Below are 19,115 nucleotides of genomic sequence, written 5' to 3'. Positions count from 1 at the left end.
TTACAACAGGAAATGAAAGAAAAATTAACATTTCACCCCTCTCAGCTTGACAAATATGAAGATGGATAGCACCAACATTTGGTGAGGATATGGGGAAAAATCAAAATATTGATCTGAGAGTGTAAATTTATGCAACAATTTTAGAGAGCAATTTAGAAATATCTAGAGAAGGTAAAGTTGCACTTGCCGCATGAGTTATAAATTTCACTTCCAGAAATCTACCTTAAGGAAATTCCCACTCAAGTGCTCAAAGGAGACAAGCACAGGATCTCACATTGCAACATGTTTATAATGGCAAAAATGTGGAAACCTCTTAACCATTTGTCATAGAGGAGTAGACAAACTGTTTATTTCCTATAAAATGTGATACACTTGGTAAAATGCATGAACCAAATTTGCATGTATTAACATCTCAAAAACATAAGATTAACTGAAAAAAAGCAAGTTCCATCAGGATACACACAGCATGATTCCATTTATATAAAGCTTAAAAGTACACAATACAATTCTGCATAGCATTTATGAATCCATTCTATATGTAGTGAAAGAATAAAAAACACATAGGGATTTAACCAACTCCAGAAGAGTGGCTACTTTTGAAGAGAAAAGAGAGGGGAAGAGTTACAGGAATGAGGCTCTGCTGGGATTGTTAATGTTTTATTTCTTTCAAATAAAACAAAATGTGAGCTCCAGAAAACATGGCAAAATAACCTCTTTTAAGTTCAAATTGTGCACGCTGTGTTTGTTATATTATTTTCCAAGTTTTCTGTGTGTTTAAATGATTTCATCAATAAAATGTAATGGAATCGTATGACAAAAATCTGACATTTCAAAGTTCATGTAAAATCCCAGTAAGCACCATCATCTCCAGGAAGAATTCACAACACACACCAGTAAGGGAATCACTGGAATCTTTAGTATGGTAGGATGTGTCTAGTCTTGCTTGTAATTATTTTACTTAACTAAGTCTAAATTGTGACTCAAAAGAGATCTGGGGAAGAATACTTAGCCTCCTATTAACATACATTTTTTATCAGTCATCAGGGAATGTCTGAAAGCACTCTTTTGTAACAGATGGTTGAGGCTATATTAAACCTAAACAAACTAAAATCATTCATAAATGAGCAATTTCAAAACACCTAGAGTAATTAAGATCTTTGGCTTTCTGCACTGTGGTTTTTTGGGAAAATCTGTGAACTCCAGAGAAAATATTCAGAAACAACAAAGGATATAAATTTTAAGTATAAATGTAGATATAAATATGTGCAATTTAAATATGATGATTCTTATGATATTTCCATTCCAGAAACTCAAGTTATAAACGAATCACATTCTTTGATTTCAGTCATGATATTGAGTCATCACAATATAGGTACAGTCAAGTCTCAACTTGGATTTCCACTCTTTGTTCTTTTAAGAAGCAGGAAATCTTATAATCCCTGAAAAGGATACACCCTTTACTGCTACTGACAGCATAACTACAATCTAATTAATGTCAGTGTTCAGTAGATTCATTGTTAGAGGCCCTGTACTTCATATCAGGAATAAGCTTATTAAAGAAATTTTCCAAATAGTAGTTACAAATTAAATCATTGCCATATGGAAGGGAGGGTGAAATCCTTCTCTCTCAGTTCAGTTGCTAAGTCATGTCTGACTCTTTGTGACCTCATGGGCTGCAGCATGCCAGGCTTCCCTGTCTATCACCAACTCCTGGACCTTACTCAAACTCACCTCCATAGAGTCGGTGATGCCATCCAATCATCTCATCCTCCGTCATCCTCTTCTCCTCCTGCCTTCAATCTTTCCCAGCATCAGAGTCTTTTCTGATGAGTCTGTTCTTCACATTTGGTGGCCAAAGTATTGGAGTTCATCTTCAGCATCAGTCCTTCCAATGAATAATCAGGATTCCTGTAGTATGGACTGCTTGGATCTCCTTGCAGTCCAAGGGACTCTCAAGAGTCTACTCCAACACCACAGTTCAAAAGCATCAATTCTTCAGTGCTCAGCTTTCTTTGTAGTCCAACTCTCACATCCATACATGACCACTGGAAAAACCATAGCTTTGACTAGACATTTTATTCACACATTTTATCTGTTAAACAAAACAAGTAATAAACTGTGAATTCAAACCTAGTTAATTCAGTCATGAGTTATATGAAAATCTCATTGTGAAATTCAGGGCCAAAATTCACCAAAATAATTTCTATAAAATGTCTAACTCACTTTAGCAGGTGTCACAAAGTACTATAAATAAATTGCAAAATCAAAAACTAGTAATGTAAAATTATTTCACTGAAATTAGATTATTTTAAAATTTGCTTAGTAAGTATTTGAATTAGTTTTGTAAGCAAATTCTCTTTCCACTTGAATGTCCTGCAAAAGCATATAAATGATATATGAAGTCGTATAACCTACCATACATAGCTCTTAGATGAGAACACGCACTTTGGAAGAACCAACCCAATTCACTGACCTCTTCAATCTATGCTTTTCCCATGTGCATCTGTCAATTGACTCCTTCCTTCAGCAAACATCTGATGCATATTTAATCATGTGCCTGGCATTACACAAAGTGAGAATATTTAGTATGCTATAAAAATAATAATAGTGGTAATAATAATGTGTGTTATATATTGATACCTGGCACTGAATAAACACTTTACCATCCCTGCCTTCATGAAGTTTATAGTTTAGTAGGGCAGAAGCAGCTAATAAGTTTATTTTGATTAGAATAATTGGTAAGAAAGGATTCTATAGGAGTCTAAGTGACAGGGAAATGGTCTGAAAGTCGGGATAATGTCCATGATAAAGCACAGGAACATCCTTGATTTCCACCAACCACCCCTCCTTATTTTATCCCAGTTGCCCAATACTGCTTTTCTCTGCAAACCGATGCTGTACTCCACGGACCTTACTCAGCCTTTTCCTACTGCTTACCCCTTTCTTTCCCATGTCCTGACCTGCCCTTGATAATAAACTCATACTTGGCCTCCATCTCCATAGTTAGGCAAATATCCTTTATCCTAATGAATATGCAAAGACTCACATGAACACACACGAGCAGTTACTTCCTTGCATCAAATAAGCAAAACCAAAGAGAATGCAGGAATTACTGACTGAAAGCTACCTTTTCCCAAAATTCTTCCCTCATTCCTACTTTGCCATCCATCCTCTTTTATTGCAGAGGAATAAATGAGAGCAAGAAGGCAGAAAGGAAGAAAGAATAAAAGAAGAGGAAAAAAGAACAGAAAGAAAAAAGTGGAGAGAAAAATGAAATGAGGAGAGAAGAGCATCCAACAGAAAGTTCATGATCAATTTTGAAAACATTGGAGAATTCTGACATCCCTTTTTTATTCTCTCCCTTGTTTATTCCACCTCTCCCTTTCATTTTTTCCTCGTGTTCCTTTTTATCTCCTTTGGCCATCAATACACATAAATGCACAAATCGCATAACTTACACCATGAGATAAATACGCTCAGAGTTCCTTCCTACATGCAGATAACACTGTAACAGACTGGTGGTGGTGGTGGTTTAGTCGCTAAGTTATGTCCGACTCTTGTGACCCCATGAACTGTAACCCGCCAGGCTTCTCCATCCATGGGATTCTCCAGACAAGAATACTGGAGTAGGTTGCCATTTCCTTCTCCAGGGTAACGCAATAATAAATCCCTGGAAACAGCGTTGCATGGTATTGAGGTCATCTTCCTGATCTGGAGACTTTTGCCTGATAATCCTCCTTCCAGAGAGAATGCCAATTGTTAGAAAGTTGCTAGCTACCCCTTACCTTCTTTCATCTTCTCTCTCATTCTCAGACTGCCTAGAGCTTCCCTCGTAGTTCAGTCGGTAAAGAATCCACCTGCAATGTGGGAGACCTGGGTTCGATCCCTGGGTTGGGAAGATCCCCTGGAAGAGGGCATGGCAACCCACTTCAGTATTCTTGCCTGGAAATTCCCATGGACAAAGGGGCCTAGTGGGCTACAGTCCATGAGGTCATGAAGAGTCGGACACTACTGAGCGACTAAGCACAGCACAGGGAAACTCAAGCCATGGCAATTGGTTTGCCTTTGCCTCACTCCTAGTCCAGTCTATACTTAACACCGAGACATCATTCCACAGACCAAATGGGGCCATCACAGCCCTGGTCTCGAGAATGCATTTGCTTCACCAAAGAGGAATTCTTTCCTAGTTTTTAAACTAACAGGTTCTTTTTCTTCCTCACTATTATTTTGAAAATATAATTGTGAATAAAAATGCAAGATAAAGCAAAAGCAAGCAGAACAAATCAATCTCAAAGGAATAATATTGAAAGGTAAAATATGCTATAGCAAGTGTGTTTACAAATTCTGGCTAGTGCCTTATAGAAGCGGCACTACACTGAAGCAATTATAATGGAATTCTGTTCCACAAATACAAGTTTTATTCACCTTGTATACATATATGTGTGTGTGTTTGTTAGGGGAAGCACACTGATTGAAACCGCCCACCCTGGCCAGGTACCATAGTAGCCATTTGCATGAGTTGTTTTATGACAGGAGATCCTGATAAGGAATATGGAACTAATAAGCCACCCCCAACCGGAAGAGTTCGGGAAAGGTCTAAAGGAGACACCGCGTGTCCGTCCACTTCCCAGAATCCCTCTTGCTAGCATCCATCCTGCAACATGTCTATGTATCCAACAGTCTCTAAAATAGGAAGAAATAATCTAATATGTGGCATAACACACTGTGAGGAGAAACAAAGAATTTAGACTATGGTGAGCAGTTAAGTGGTAAGAGAAACCTCAGAAATACAGGCACAGTGATTGTTACTGAGTTCAAGCTCACACTGCTCACACAAGATAGGCCAATTAATCAAGAGACGAATTGTTGCGGCAAGAAATAGCAAATTTATTTGGAAAGTCAGCAGACTGCAGAAATGGTGGACCAGTATCCCAAAGAACCATCTTGCCTGGATTTGAGTACTAATTTCTTTTCCAGAACAAAGATGAGGAGGTGAGAGGTAAAGCAAAAAGGTGATAAATTGTTGTGACTATTTCCTGTTTCCAGCCAGACACCAGAGGGAATAGGGTAATTTATTCTTTCCTGAAGCCATTCACAGGTGGGCCAGGTCAGAATGTGTCCTGAGCGAAATAAAAGGTGTTTTAGCTTAACAGTCAGGTATGGGAGGCACAGTTCCCAGAGATGGGCTAATATGTACACTTTAAACTATAGGCAACATCCCTTGAGTGATTAACTTAAAGCAAAAGCAATAGAACACAAAGGTTAATGTAAAAGAAACAGATTCAATGTGGTGTCAGATTCGCTCTTCCCTATTACATTATGACCATATAGGTTGTGCAAGTCTGTGTGTGTGTGTGTGTGTGTGTGTGTGTGTGTGTATTTCTATTGAAATAGAAATGACAACCACACAACACACAGCAAGGTGGTCCATTTGTTCTGCTTCCCCTTGAAACTCTGAGCTGATCAATCTGCCAAGTTAATGAGCAAACTGCAACATAGCAATCTGTCCCATCCAAGCCTGCAATGATCAAACACCACACTTGTGAAAGAACCAAAGAGGAAAGCCAGGATACAGCTAACCAAAAACATACATCACATCCCGGAAAAGTGTCAGTGAATCTGGAACAAACACTTTTAACACAAAGTAAAGGAAAAAAAAAATCAAGACTTGACAGGTGTTCAGAAGAAAGCTGAAAAGGTAGGGGGAGGATGATAAATGAAGCTGATGCGGAGAGAGTGTGTTGACAATTTTGAAGCAATGCAGGTGGTTCTGCTGTGCTTGGGGATTGCAGACCCCAGTACAGCATGATTGACAATAACTTAAATTTGCAAAGCTCTAAGTTGGAAGTGAGTTTTTAATTTGGCAAAGACGCCTTTTCCTTCCATGACCATCAAGTCAGAATGCATCCATTTCAGTTAAACAGCCAACTGCAAAATTCAGTGCATTTGTCGTAACTAGTATTTGACCACATTTTTGTGGTTTTTGACTTCTTAATGAGAATGGTAGGAAATTCTACCAATTACAGCACTGAAGTTTGTATATTTAACATGCCAAAAAGTAAGGTTCAAACTGTACCTACTGGTGTCACGTATCATTTCCTAGCAAACTGAGTTAAAACTGGTTTGCATATTAAGAAAAGGAAAGAAAGGAGAAAGAAAGAAAGGAGGGAGAGGTGGATGGAGAGAGGAGAGAAATAAGGAAGGAAGTCACTTTTTAAAAAATATGTTTATGGCTGGGTGTTTTATGGTCATGTTAATTGAGAATGCCATATGAGAAAAGCATCCAATTATAATAACTCATGTTTCTCTGACATTTTAAATATGAGAGGAAGAAATTGAAGTCGACCACTTTTATAGGTTTGACAGAATCAAAATATTTTTGCTGTTTTAAAAGATGAAGGTGGGGCAATGTATGACATGGAAAGTCTTCCAAAGAGAACATTTTTGGTGGCACACTTAAGGAAAATGGTAAATCAGGTTATTTATTGCTGTCATCCTTCAATCATCCTTTTTTCTCCTTTCAGCAGAACATGTTTTGTTGTGTTTTTGATCTACTGTAATCCTTCAACTAAATCCACCTTTTGCTAAAGTGGCCCATACAGAGACATGGGTTGGTTCGATCCCTGGGTTGAGAAAATCCCCTGGAGGAGGGCATGGCAACCCACGCCAGTATTCTTGTCTGGAGGATCCCATGGACAGAGGAGGCTGGCAGGCTACAGTCCACGGGGTCACAAAGAGTCAAACATGCCTGAAGTGACTGAGCACAGCACACACACAGTGAGGCTCAGCCTCACTCACTAAGAGTTAGGATCAGAAAGTCTTGTCACCATTTCCTCCATAGTCAAGAATGAGATCGCTCTCGGTCACCTGCATGCCCAGTCTGTTTCAACTCCACAACACGCAAGCCCAGCTCATGTGAATAATTTTTTGCCTCAGTCTCTCCACACATTGTCTTCACTGTAAGTAGACCCCTACTACCTTGAATGCATCTCTGCATGAGCCCTTGACCTTCCATCCCTCTCAGGAGCCAGAGTTCTGTAAAACTCCCACCCACCACCACCAGCAAACTGAATACGCAAAGCCTGAGTCTTTATCTGCCACATTCAGCTAACATATCCTCATAAGGCTGTGAGGAACATGTGACCTAATGAACACAAAGTACTCAGCGCAGTGCCTAACAGATGACATAAAATGCTTTTGGCTTGCTTTCAAAAGAAGGGAAGTCATAGGGAGGCAGGAGACAGATGGGTCCAGGGCTAAGCAGCCAGAGTTAGTCCCCTGTGGACAGATAATCCAAAACAGCAGATGTGAAAGAGGAACTGGGCCCTGTGCAGATAAAAGACCACATATTCCTCATTCTCAAAGTCAAGGAGACCCTCCTGACAACACATGAGCAGAAAGGCTCCTTGGAGATCAAAAAGGGATGTGGTGTTGTTGAGTTCTGCCCCAAGGCCACAACTGTGAGGCCCTGTACCAAGGCCACAGAGGCAGAGCCCAGAACCCAAGTCACATCTGAAGCTGACTGAGCCTCTTTGTAACCACTAACAAAAGCACCCCATCCCCCAGCCCACGTCATCACTAACAGGCTTCCTGACTGCCAGTTAGGCAAAGATGCCCACTCCAATAACCACTAAAGTGCCCTAAAGTGAAATTTGCTCATTCGTGTCTGACTCTGTGCAACACCATGGACTATACAGTCCATGGAATTCTCCAGGCCAGAATACTTGAGTGGCTAGCCCTTCCCTTCTCCAGGGGATCTGCCCAACTCAGGAATCGAACCCAGGTCTCCTGCGTTGCAGGTGGATTCTTTACCAGCTGAGCTAACCAATCACCTAACACCAACCTTCCAGCAGGAATTTTCTTCATCTTCAGGTTATAAAAATTGGCTACTAACCCACAAAAACTGTCAACTCTCCCTGGTCTATCCAGAAGTTGGCCCCCTATGCTTGTAGTACGCACATTATCTCTGCTCTTTGTCCTTAATAAACTCACTTCCTTCTGAAATGCTGTGTCTGGAAATTTTCTTCCAACCTGCGCTCAGACTGCCTCAACTGGTGTCACCTCATAGTAAGTGATATCAACTACTCATAGCCGCGTCTTCGCTAGAATCCATCTTGGCCAAGAGATACACGTGCATATATGGGAGGACCCTGAGATTACCAAAAACAAACTCAGAACCAAGGAAATAAAAAAACAAAAATGGGGAAGACCCTGAGATATACCAAATACAAACTCAGAACCAGGCAAATAAACAAACAAAAATGACTGACCAAAGGAAAATCAGTATAACTGCCTCATAAAAGTGATTCAAGCTACCATAAGAGTGAAACTGTCTGAGTCCAACCATGTGTCTAGCCACAGGTACTCTTTTTTACTCCAGATAAATTCTTTACTTGTTTGACTACTCTGCAACTCTACATAGAAATCCATTTCTACATGTCTGGGACATGTGGCCAGGGCCTTGTCACTGACCACTGGTCCCTGGTGGTCTAGTGGTTAGGATTCAGCACTCTCACTGCTAAGGCCTGACTTCAGTCTCTGGGTGGAAACTGAAATCCTGTTTCAAGCCACTCCAGGCCAAGGCCAGCCAAGATCAACAGAAAACAATAAGTATAAATTTATACTGGGCCCTTGGTTTATTTAGCAAGTGTCATTAAAAATTTTGATTTAAAATCCCTGAATAATGTATTTTTGCTTTTTGGAGGTTCCTCCATATTCTATTTAAGAAAACAAAGACAAAGAAGAAAAAGCTCCATTCCCCAAATTGTGCATATTTACAAATGATATTTGAAGTAGGAAATGGCAACCCATTCCAATATTCTTGCCTGGAAAATCCCGTGGACAGAGGAGCGTGGTGGGCTACAGTCTGCCATGGGGTCACAAAAGAGTCAGACATGACCAAGCAACCGAGCACACATGCACAAATGACATTAAAAATTTCTGGGAAGATAAGACACGGAAAGCTTATTTTGGGATCTCTCTATATCTCCCATATAAGCAGCAAAGGCCTGAAATCCACAAATAACATCTACAACACAATTAAGTGAGAGTCTCATTACAAATCCCCAAATAGGAGTCAGTGGCCACAATCCATCAAAAGCTTGAAGAACCAGAGTGTCTGCAACTGTTAAGGAATATGTGGAAAGGCAGAGGGGACTTCTGAGGGCCCTGGTGGCTGGAGAAGCCAAACATTGCCAAGAGGTACTCATTGAAGAGCCGAGTAGGGCCGGTTCTACACAGCATCAAAACTTCAGGTGGATCTGCTGCTCCCGTTCATAGGTGAGCACAAAGGGACCACAGAAAGGTGTGGTGTGGCTGTGCTGGAGGATTTGGACCTACCAGGCTCCTGAAACTAAGCAGATGAAGCTACCTTCCAGGATGAAGCCTGCGCTAAGGAGAGACTCAACCTGTGACATGACACTGGGGCAAAAATCTGAGGGAAATAGGAAGTATGTTAGTTTCCTACTGTTGCTGTAGTAAAGTACCACAGACTCAGTGGCTCAAAGCAAGAGGAATTTATTATCTTGTACTTCTAGAGGTGAAAAGTTCCAAGATCAGTCTCACTGGGCTAAAGTCAAGATGTTAGCAAGGGCTGGTTCCTCCGGGAGGTTCTAGGGGACAATCCATTTCCCTGCCTTACTCAGCTTTTTGACACTCCCTGACTTCCCAAATGGCTCAAAGGTAAAGAACCCACCTGCCAAAGAAGGAGACGCAAGTTTGATCCCTGGATCAGGAAGATACCCGGGAGGAGGAATGGCAAACTATTCCAGCATTCTTGCCTGGAAAATCCCATGGACAGAGGTGGCTGGAGGGCTACAGCCCATGGGGTTGCAAAGAGTCAGACAGGACTGAGCATACACACAAGCTTTCTTGACTCATGGCTCCTCCTCACTCCAAATTCCTTTTTCCTACTCTTCCCTCTGAGCTCCTGCCTCTTGCAGAAGAACCCTTGTGATTACAGAGGGGCTAACCTAGATAATCCAGTATAATCTTCCCATTTTAAGATCCTTAAACACATCTTTAAGTTTTTGTGTTGCAATACAATAAAATGGCATAGTCAGAAGTTTCAGAGACTAGGATATGTGTAATCTTTGGGGGGATATTATTCAGCCTATCACTGGAAGCAAGCTAAGAGTAGCCTTTCTTATGAAGTGCAAAAGAGGAAACATCTTCACTTATGTTCACATTTCTACTAGAACTCTAAACAATTTCCTCAGGCTTCTCAGGAAAAGTTTGTGTGTTAACTATGTCACTGGAACCTGAACAGAAGTCATTTCAAAGATTAAAAAAAAGAAGGTTTAGATTGAAGATAAATATCTATTCTCTTGAATCTATTTCAAACTCTGTTATTTCCTTAGAAATACTTAATTATAATGCCAAATTGTACATCAGAATGTACTGTACAATACTGTACATCAACATTTCACTATTAAGCATGACATTAGCTATGGGTTTGTCATCTATGGCCTAGATTATGTTGAGGTAGGGTCCCTCTCTGCCCACTTCCTGGAGAGTTTTTATCATAAATGGATGTTGAATTTTATCAAAAGCTTTTTATGCATTTCTTGAGATGATCATATGGTTTTTGTTCTTCAATTTGTTAATGCATTGTATCACTGATTGACTTGAAGATACTGAAAAATCCTTCCATTCCTGGGATAAACCCCACTTGATCATGGTGTATGATTCTTTTAATGTATTGTGGATTTGATTTGCTAGTATTTTGTTGAAGATTTTTATTGTCTGTGTTCATCAGTGATATTTGCCTGTAATTTTCTTTTTCAGTGGTATCTTTGTCTAGTTTGGGTATGACGGTAAAGGTAGTCTCATGGAATGAGTCAAAATGTAAAGAGCACACATTTATGAATCAATTTTTTAAATAGCCTGACACTATTGAGTATTAACATGTGAACTGAAATAATATTGATATTGACACGGAAAACTGTTTCCTGAGCTTCAGACCTGCTACAAAATATATTAGGTGGAAATATGAAGGTATTTTCATCTTCTTATGGTCATTAATACAAAAGGCAGTGTATTTTATTAAAAACTAATAATAAGGCTTTATAGCAAAATACGAATTTAAAGAAAAAGTTTTAAACATATACACAGACATAAACATTTTAAATCTCATCTAATGTCTTAGTAAGACTATTTTGATAGTAAGACTTGGTAAGATTATTTTGCATTTCATAAGAAAGGCTAGTCTTCGCTTGCTTTCAGTGATAGGCTAAATAATCTCTCTCCAAAGATTGCTAAGGAAGACTATTAGAATCTGGACTCTGGAATGTGGAATTAGATCATCTAGAAAATCCCATGGATGGAGGAGCCTGGTGGGCTGCAGTCCATGGGGTCGCTAGAGTCAGACACGACTGAGCGACTTCACTTTCACTTTTCACTTTCATGCATTGGAGAAGGAAATGGCAACCCACTCCAGTGTTCTTGCCTGGAAAATCCCAGGGACAGGGAAGCCTGGTGGGCTGCCGTCTATGGGGTCGCACAGAGTCGGACACGACTGAAGCGACTTAGCAGCAGCAATCTGACTCACTGGCCTTATGATCTTAGACAAGTTGCTGAAACTCATTTTCCTCTCTATAAAATGAGAATAAGCAATGTATATACTACCTCTTAGATTAGTTGTAAGGATTAGATGAGATTAAAAGTGTTAATCATGTCTGACTCTTTGCAACCCCATGTAGCCTACCAGGCTCCTCTGTCTATGGAATTTTCCAGGTAAGAATACTGGAATGGGTTGCCATTCCCTTCTCCATATTGTGCAATGTTAAATCTTTACAGGGTTTAGCCATTGAGTAAAGCTTTCGGTAAATATATGCTATGCCTCTTATTTACTTATTCATTTCACATTTTAAGATTTTAAATAAATCATGTTCCCTTTTTCACAGATCACTGAGAATGCAAAACCCAGAGTGATTGCTGTTCTAAAGCATTGAGTCCCCTTTGGTTGCTCCCCTCATTTTCTACTGGGGCTTTGTGAAAGCAGAAGGGCCTGGAAGTTCCCTCAGTCCTTTTCTCTCCAGCATTTACCTCTCCTCCCTTCAGTCCATTCCTGTATCACTTTCCTGCCAGTCCTGGGGAATGCTAATTCCTTCCTGTGTCAGGGAATTTACCCTTCCTCTCTCCACTGCCTGGAACACTTGAGCCCCAGGAATCTGCCAACTCCCTCCCTCTTTCCAGTCTTGAGCAGGGAGGCCATTCCTGACCACCCTGGATGAAATAGCTCTTAATCCCACACAGCGCTCCCAATCATTTTCTGCCCGATTTTCTCCAAAGCACTTACTCCCTTTCTGTTATATGTCATAAATTACCTATTTATCTTACCTAGTGCTTGTCTTTCCCACCCACATATAAACTCTAAGACATCAGGAAATTTTGTCTCATTTGTTCATTGTTACCTAGAATAATGCTACAAAGATATAAGATATTTAGGTGCTATTATTTAAATTGATGTCTCAACCGTTTGTTTGTTTTCTATTAAGGAAGTGCCAGACCAGGGCCCTATTTGCATTGCAAACTTCTAACATCATCAGAACACCATGTTCCCCTCTATTTTTCTCCATTGTCAGAAACAGTTTATGGGGTTTCCCTTACAAAAATTTTTATGTATACCTAACATAGAAGGCAATGGCACCCCACTCCAGTACTCTTGCCTGGAAAATCCCATGGACGGAGGAGACTGGTGGGCTGCAGTCCATGGGGTCGCTAGGAGTCGGACACGACTGAGCGACTTCACTTTCACTTTTCACTTTCATGCACTGGAGAAGGAAATGGCAACCCACTCCAGTGTTCTTGCCTGGAGAATCCCAGGGACGGGGGAGCCTGGTGGGCTGCCGTCTATGGGGTCGCACAGAGTTGGACACGAATGAAGCGACTTAGCAGCAGCAGCAGCAACATATAGTTTGGAGAAGGAAATGGCAACCCACTCCAGTATTCTTGCCTGGAGAATCCCAGGGATGGAGGAACCTGGTGGGCTATCTATGGAGTCACACAGAGTCGGACACGATTGAAGTGACTTAGCAGCAGCAGCAACATATAGTTTAATTCTCAATTCTCACAGAGAAAACCAAAAAAGACTGAAATATCTTCTATAATGGGAAAAACCCAAAACTTCCTATTATAATTCAATGAAATGTTTCTTTCCCTAGCAACAGCCATCTAACTGCTACTGATGCTTTACCCTTCTAATCACATATTGTCCCACTTAATGCTTACAATAACTCTGTGGGGTATATACTACAATCCTTATTTTACAGATGAGGGAACAGAATCTCAGAGAGCTTAAGAAACCTGACACAAGGTTAGTAAGTCCCATGAGGAGTGATTTCAATGTAGAGGCATCTTTTTCCAAAGTCTATGTTCTTGGCACTTTGCTATATTGACTCTTCAACTGTGGAAGGTCTGATATCATTTTAAAAGTGTCTTGAAGTCTAAAACCACATTATTTTCTTGTATCCTTAGAGATAAATTATTATTTGAAGTGCATGTGCAAGTATTTCTACTTTGTGCAATTTCCCATAAAGATAAATGCTTTCTTTTTATGTTTTTCTTATATGTGAAATTCCAAATATAGCTTTTTAGTGAAACATCCTCTGTACCATTGTGGAAGGCAGTCATCACTTCTGTTGATAAAGGGATGGCATAAGAATAATCAGGATATCTATTTAAGATATAACTTGGATCCAGGAAGAAACTCATTTATAACGTTGACTAAGAAATAGAGCAAACCACTGGAAGGAAGCCACTTTCAAAAGAATGCAGACAAAACCAAAAACAAAAGGAGGAAGGGGAAAAAAACACCACTGGAGTCAAGGCAGATTCTCTGTACTAAGAAAGAAATTAAAATAAAGATGGAGAAAACATCCCACAAGTGTAAAAAATTCTTCTGTGTGAGTAATATCAGATAGCATATAATGCTCACAGAGTTAGAGTTGAATTGTTGTCAACCGATTCTAGAGGGGCTTATTTTCCTGACAAATCAATGTGCATACTGCATCTTCCTAAAGAAAAAAAATGCTCAATCTGAAAAAAGGATTACTCGGAGCCCTGCCAAGGAGATTACCAGTTTATTGGAGCACAGCCTATATTTTATTTCTGCATTTTATTGAGACCATTATTTTAGCAACACAAATATTTTTCAAAATCTATTCCCACCTCTTTCTCTCTTGGCTTTCTGAAAAGTATCAAAGCTCAACAGAAAAATGCTATCATTTTGAGCTGACTGGCTTGCATAAATTACTTCCAACAATCTCCAAGGATATTTCATAGCTGGAGATTTGTGTCATTCTCCTATTTTTAAAAATTATATCTAAAATATATCCCAAATGTTTGTCCAGTTATAGTTTTCTTAATAAAGTAATCATGCATCTAACTGGCCAATCACTTTATCGTGTATTTCATACTGCACTTGTTGACTAATAACTGTTTTAACTAAATTGCAATGTGTACGTGTGTGTGCTTAGTCCCTCAGTAGTATCTCACTCTTTGTGATCCATTGAGCTGTAGTTTGCCAGGCTCCTCTGTCCATGGGAGTTTTTCAGGCAAGAATATTAGAGTAGGTGCCATTTCCTTCTCCAGGGGATCTTCCTGACCCAGGGGTTGAATCTGAGTCTCCTGTGTCTACTGCATTGCAAACAGATTCTCTACCTGCTGAGCAATTGGGGAAGCCCCAAATTGCAATATACAAATACACTATTCAAAAACTGGGAAATGTTAAATATTTTAAGGTCATAATTATACTTTATTCATTTTATTTCTAGGGGGAATATTCAAAGGGCATTGGCTTTTTGCCCTTTTATTCATTTGTCATATATACCGGCACCAGCTTATATTTGTTACAGGGATTCAGTATCCCAATTTTATTTAACTCTCGTTGCTCTGTGTCCCAGATCAGGGAGATGTGAACGCAAGTTTTGGCTTCAGCTAAAATCATTCATTTCCAGATCCTTAGAAAAAGTGCTTTTTCCAATATGCTGGAGAACCTTGGTGCCAACTATTGCTGCAAAGCTCTGTTGTAAAAGACAAAAATTTTGGTAGCCCTTTTTTTTTTTTTTACAAGTTTCTGTCATTGGCTCTTTTTTTTTTCTTTAAACTTTATTATTATTTTTTTAATTTTATTTTTTAACTTCACAATATTGTATTGGTTTTGCCATATATCAAAATGAATCCGCCACAGGTATACATATGTTCCCCATCCTGAACCCTCCTCCCTCCTCCATCCCCATTCCATCCCTCTGGGTTGTCCCAGTGCACCAGCCCCAAGCATCCAGTATCATGCATCGAACCTGGACTGGTGACTCGTTTCATATATGATATTACACATGTTTCAATGCCATTCTCCCAAATCATCCCACCCTCTCCCTCTCCCACAGAGTCCAAAAGACTGTTCTATACATCTGTGTCTCTTTTGCTGTCTCGTATACACGGTTATTGTTACCATCTTTCTAAATTCCATATATATGTGTTAGTATACTGCATTGGTGTTTTTCTTTCTGGCTTACTTCACTCTGTATAATAGGCTCCAGTTTCATCCACTTCATTAGAACTGATTCAAATGTATTCTTTTTAATGGCTGAATAACACTCTATTGTGTATATGTACCACAGCTTTCTTATCCATTTATATGCTGATGGACATCTAGGTTGCTTCCATGTCCTGGCTATTATAAACAGTGCTGCGATGAACATTGGGGTACACGTGTCTCTTTCAATTCTGGTTTCCTCAGTGTGTATGCCCAGCAGTGGGATTGCTGGATCATAAGGCAGTTCTATTTCCAGTTTTTTAAGGAATCTCCACACTGTTCTCCATAGTGGCTGTACTAGTTTGCATTCCCACCAACAGTGTAAGAGGGTTCCCTTTTCTCCACACCCTCTCCAGCATTTATTGCTTGTAGACTTTTGGATAGCAGCCATAGCTCTGTTGTAAAAGACAAAAATTTTGGTAGCTCTTGGCATAGTGAGAAAAGACATTCAAAATTACTGTGGACAAGGGGTGAAAATTCTTAAAGACTCAACCAAATACAACTACAATCAGAAATTTTACTACACCCACACAATGTATTTTTTTTATATTTTGAGCAGAATCAGGCAGACACAAACAAAAAATGTATTTCTTAGAAACCCATTTTCAAGGCATATCTTTGTGCAGTAAAATAGGCACCTTCCAAAAGACAAGGAATGAATAAAAATAGTTGAACTACAAATGTGAAGCACATAACATAGACAGGATGATTTGTTATGATCTTCAGATACTATGAGTCTTGGATTCATAAATAATTTCAGGTGTAACTGTTCATCTACTCTCTTGACATTGGTCATGTCACTACCAACAATGACTTTAACTAGATATTGAGTAATTGTACATTCACTTTCATAGGCAAAACATTCTCTGACATAAATAAACGCAAAAATAAACAAAAGGGACCTAATCAAACTTACAAGCTCTTGCACAGCAAAGGAAACCATAAACAAAAAGACAGCTATGGTGTGGGAGAAAATATTTGTGAATGATATGACTCACAAGGGCTTAATTTCCAAAATATACAAAGAGCTCAACAACAAAAAACCAAACAACCCAGTGGAAAAATGGGCAGAAGACCTAAATAGACACTTCTCCACAGAAGACATACAGATGACCAAAAGGCACATGAAAAGATGCTCAACACTGCTAATTGTTAGAAGAATGCAAATGAAAACTACAATTAGGTACCACCTCACACCAGTCAGAAGGGCCATCATTTAGAAGTTTACAAATAACAAATGCTTGGAGATGGTATGGAGGAAAGGGAACCATCCTAAATTGTTAGTGGGAATGTACATTGGTGTAGCCACTATAAAAAACAGTATGGGGATTCCTCAGAAAAGTAAAAAGAGACTTGCCATATGATCCAATAATCCTACTCCTGGGCATGTGACTGGACAAAACTATAATTTAGAAAGACACATGCACCCCAGTTTTCATAGCAGCAATATTCACAGTAGCCAAGACATGCAAACAACTTAAACATCCATTGCCAGATATATGGCTAAAGAAGATGTAGTACATATATGCAGTGGAATACTACTCAGTCACAAAAAAGAACAAAGTAACACCATCTGCAGTAATTTGGTGGCTCTAGAGATTATCATATTAAGTGAAGTAAGTCAGAAAGAGAAACCATATCACTTGTAAGTGGAATCTAAAATATGACACACATGAACTTTTCTAAGAAACAGAAGATTCACAGACATACAGAACAGAGACGTGATTGCCAAAGGGGAGAAAGGACAGGGGAGTGATGAAGTAGGAGTCTGGGTTACCAGATGCAAACTATTTTATATAGAATCGATAAATAACATTATCTTACTGTACAGCACAGGAAACTATATTCAACATCCTATGATAAACCATAATGGAAAAGAATACTTTTTAAATGTATGTTTATATAATCGGGCTTCCCAAGTGTCACAGTAGTAAAGAATACACCTGCCAATGCAACAGACATGGGTTTGATCCCTGGGTTGGAAAGACCCCCTGGGGGAAAAAATGGCAACCCACTCCAGTATTCTTGCCTGGAAAATCTCATGCACAGGGGAGCCTGGTGGGCTACAGTCAACGGGGCTATAAAAGAGACATGACTGAGCACACACACACACACACACACACACACACACACACACACTATTTTTACACATAACTGCATCACTTTGCTGTAGAGCAGAAATTAAAACAACATTGTAAGTCAACTATACTTCAACAAAAAAAATAAACTTACACTCATTGTAATTTAAAGACCATCTCATTAAGATGATCCTAGTTGCTAGCTTTTTGGAGAGTTTGCTACATTCATTGAAGTGCTGGGCATTTATTTCTACTTTTAATCTTTATAACAAGAGCATGAGAACTTACCTCAAGGGGTTATCTTGAGGTCTAATGAGTTTACATATGCAAAGTATTCCTAGTTTATAATAAGAATTCCAATAATGCTAATCATTTGGTAAGTAAAATTATTATCTACATTTTACAATTAGAGATAACCCTTAAATTAGAATCCATGCTCTTGTCCACAACTCTGTGTTCAGTATGAACTATTTATACATGAAATTTGAACTCATGTGTAGGAGAAAGGAGACAGATTCTCTTACCATACAATTATACTTCCCTTGAGCTCATTTCTCACTAACCTCTATTTCATGGCCTCTCTGACAGTATGTTCTCTTGCTGCAGAGTGAATTTTGAGGCCCTAAATAGGCAATTTCTTACTTCCAGGAAAACATATTGCATCTTATGTCTAATTGTTTGTTTCAAGGTCTCTATTTTCTGAAGCATTCTAGGGTTTGCTCCATCTCTTTTCAATCTCTAACCCACCTCATAATCCCTGACCTCTCAATATTTTTCATTTTTTCTTTACATTGAAGGGTATGCTTAGAAACATACCTGTCAAGCTTGCTGTTGGATTCTTAGGAAGTAGCAACTTTGTCAGAAGTCTGGGTTGTTTTCTATAAAACCCAATTTACTAAAATCGTAAGCTTCTTAGGAAGCCTGGGTCAAGAAGCTGCATCTTTGGCTGACTTGCTCCAAAAAACAATACTCATCAGAATTATTTTTAAAATATCAGTTAACAATACTCAAATTCCTACTATACCAAATATTGTACAATTGTGAAGCACAGTTCCAAGATTTAGTCTGCTTATTTTCCCTCCATTTAACAGGTCTGAAATACAAAAGCAAATTCACAACTTCCATCCATTAATAAATTGTCTGCTTTATCTAATGAGTGAAGTAGAGTGCACAATTACACAAGGACTACACAATGCTCAAATAATAAATCACCTTGGTATTTAGAAAATATTGTGCCATGAATCAAATCTTTATTATAATCATAAGATATTTTATGGTATATCAGAGTGACTATGAAATATTACACAAATTTTCAACATGAAGTTTGTAAAACTTTCCTGATACTAAATTCACATTTTATACACATTACTATGATGGTCCTGCTCCCTAGAAGGATCCCTACACTGCAGGGCGAGTGTGATAGATCAGTAATAGCCCTTGTAGTCCATTCTACACAGAATACTAACAGGGCACCAGGCAAATGATTTGCCTTGTCTCCATCT

General features: G+C 39.2%; 1 protein-coding gene across 6 annotated transcripts in view; it reads right to left on the bottom strand.

The window, feature by feature from the left end:
* SLC7A11 (solute carrier family 7 member 11) overlaps positions 1 to 19,115 on the bottom strand; it is a 553,887-nt gene that overhangs the window by 100,169 nt on the left and 434,603 nt on the right. For 4 of the 6 annotated variants that reach the window (XM_055550995.1, XM_055550992.1, XM_055550991.1 and 1 more), the window contains 2 exons: positions 2,474 to 2,557; positions 1,732 to 2,092 (listed from right to left, as the gene is read on the bottom strand). The exons of 1 other annotated variant lie outside the window; for it this stretch is intronic. In XM_055550995.1, coding sequence (XP_055406970.1) covers positions 1,732 to 1,754 — 23 coding nt within the window. In that variant the 5' untranslated portion in view covers positions 1,755 to 2,092; positions 2,474 to 2,557. The remainder of the gene's footprint in view (positions 1 to 1,731; positions 2,093 to 2,473; positions 2,558 to 19,115) is intronic. One more of the 6 variants, XM_055550993.1, reaches the window with a different exon arrangement.

Source organism: Bubalus kerabau, chromosome 16 (genome assembly GCF_029407905.1).
Source record: "Bubalus kerabau isolate K-KA32 ecotype Philippines breed swamp buffalo chromosome 16, PCC_UOA_SB_1v2, whole genome shotgun sequence".
In the NCBI taxonomy this organism is placed as follows: domain Eukaryota; kingdom Metazoa; phylum Chordata; class Mammalia; order Artiodactyla; family Bovidae; genus Bubalus; species Bubalus kerabau.
The sequence above is the reverse complement of the archived record's forward strand: the minus strand, read 5'-3'. Positions and strand labels throughout refer to the sequence as shown.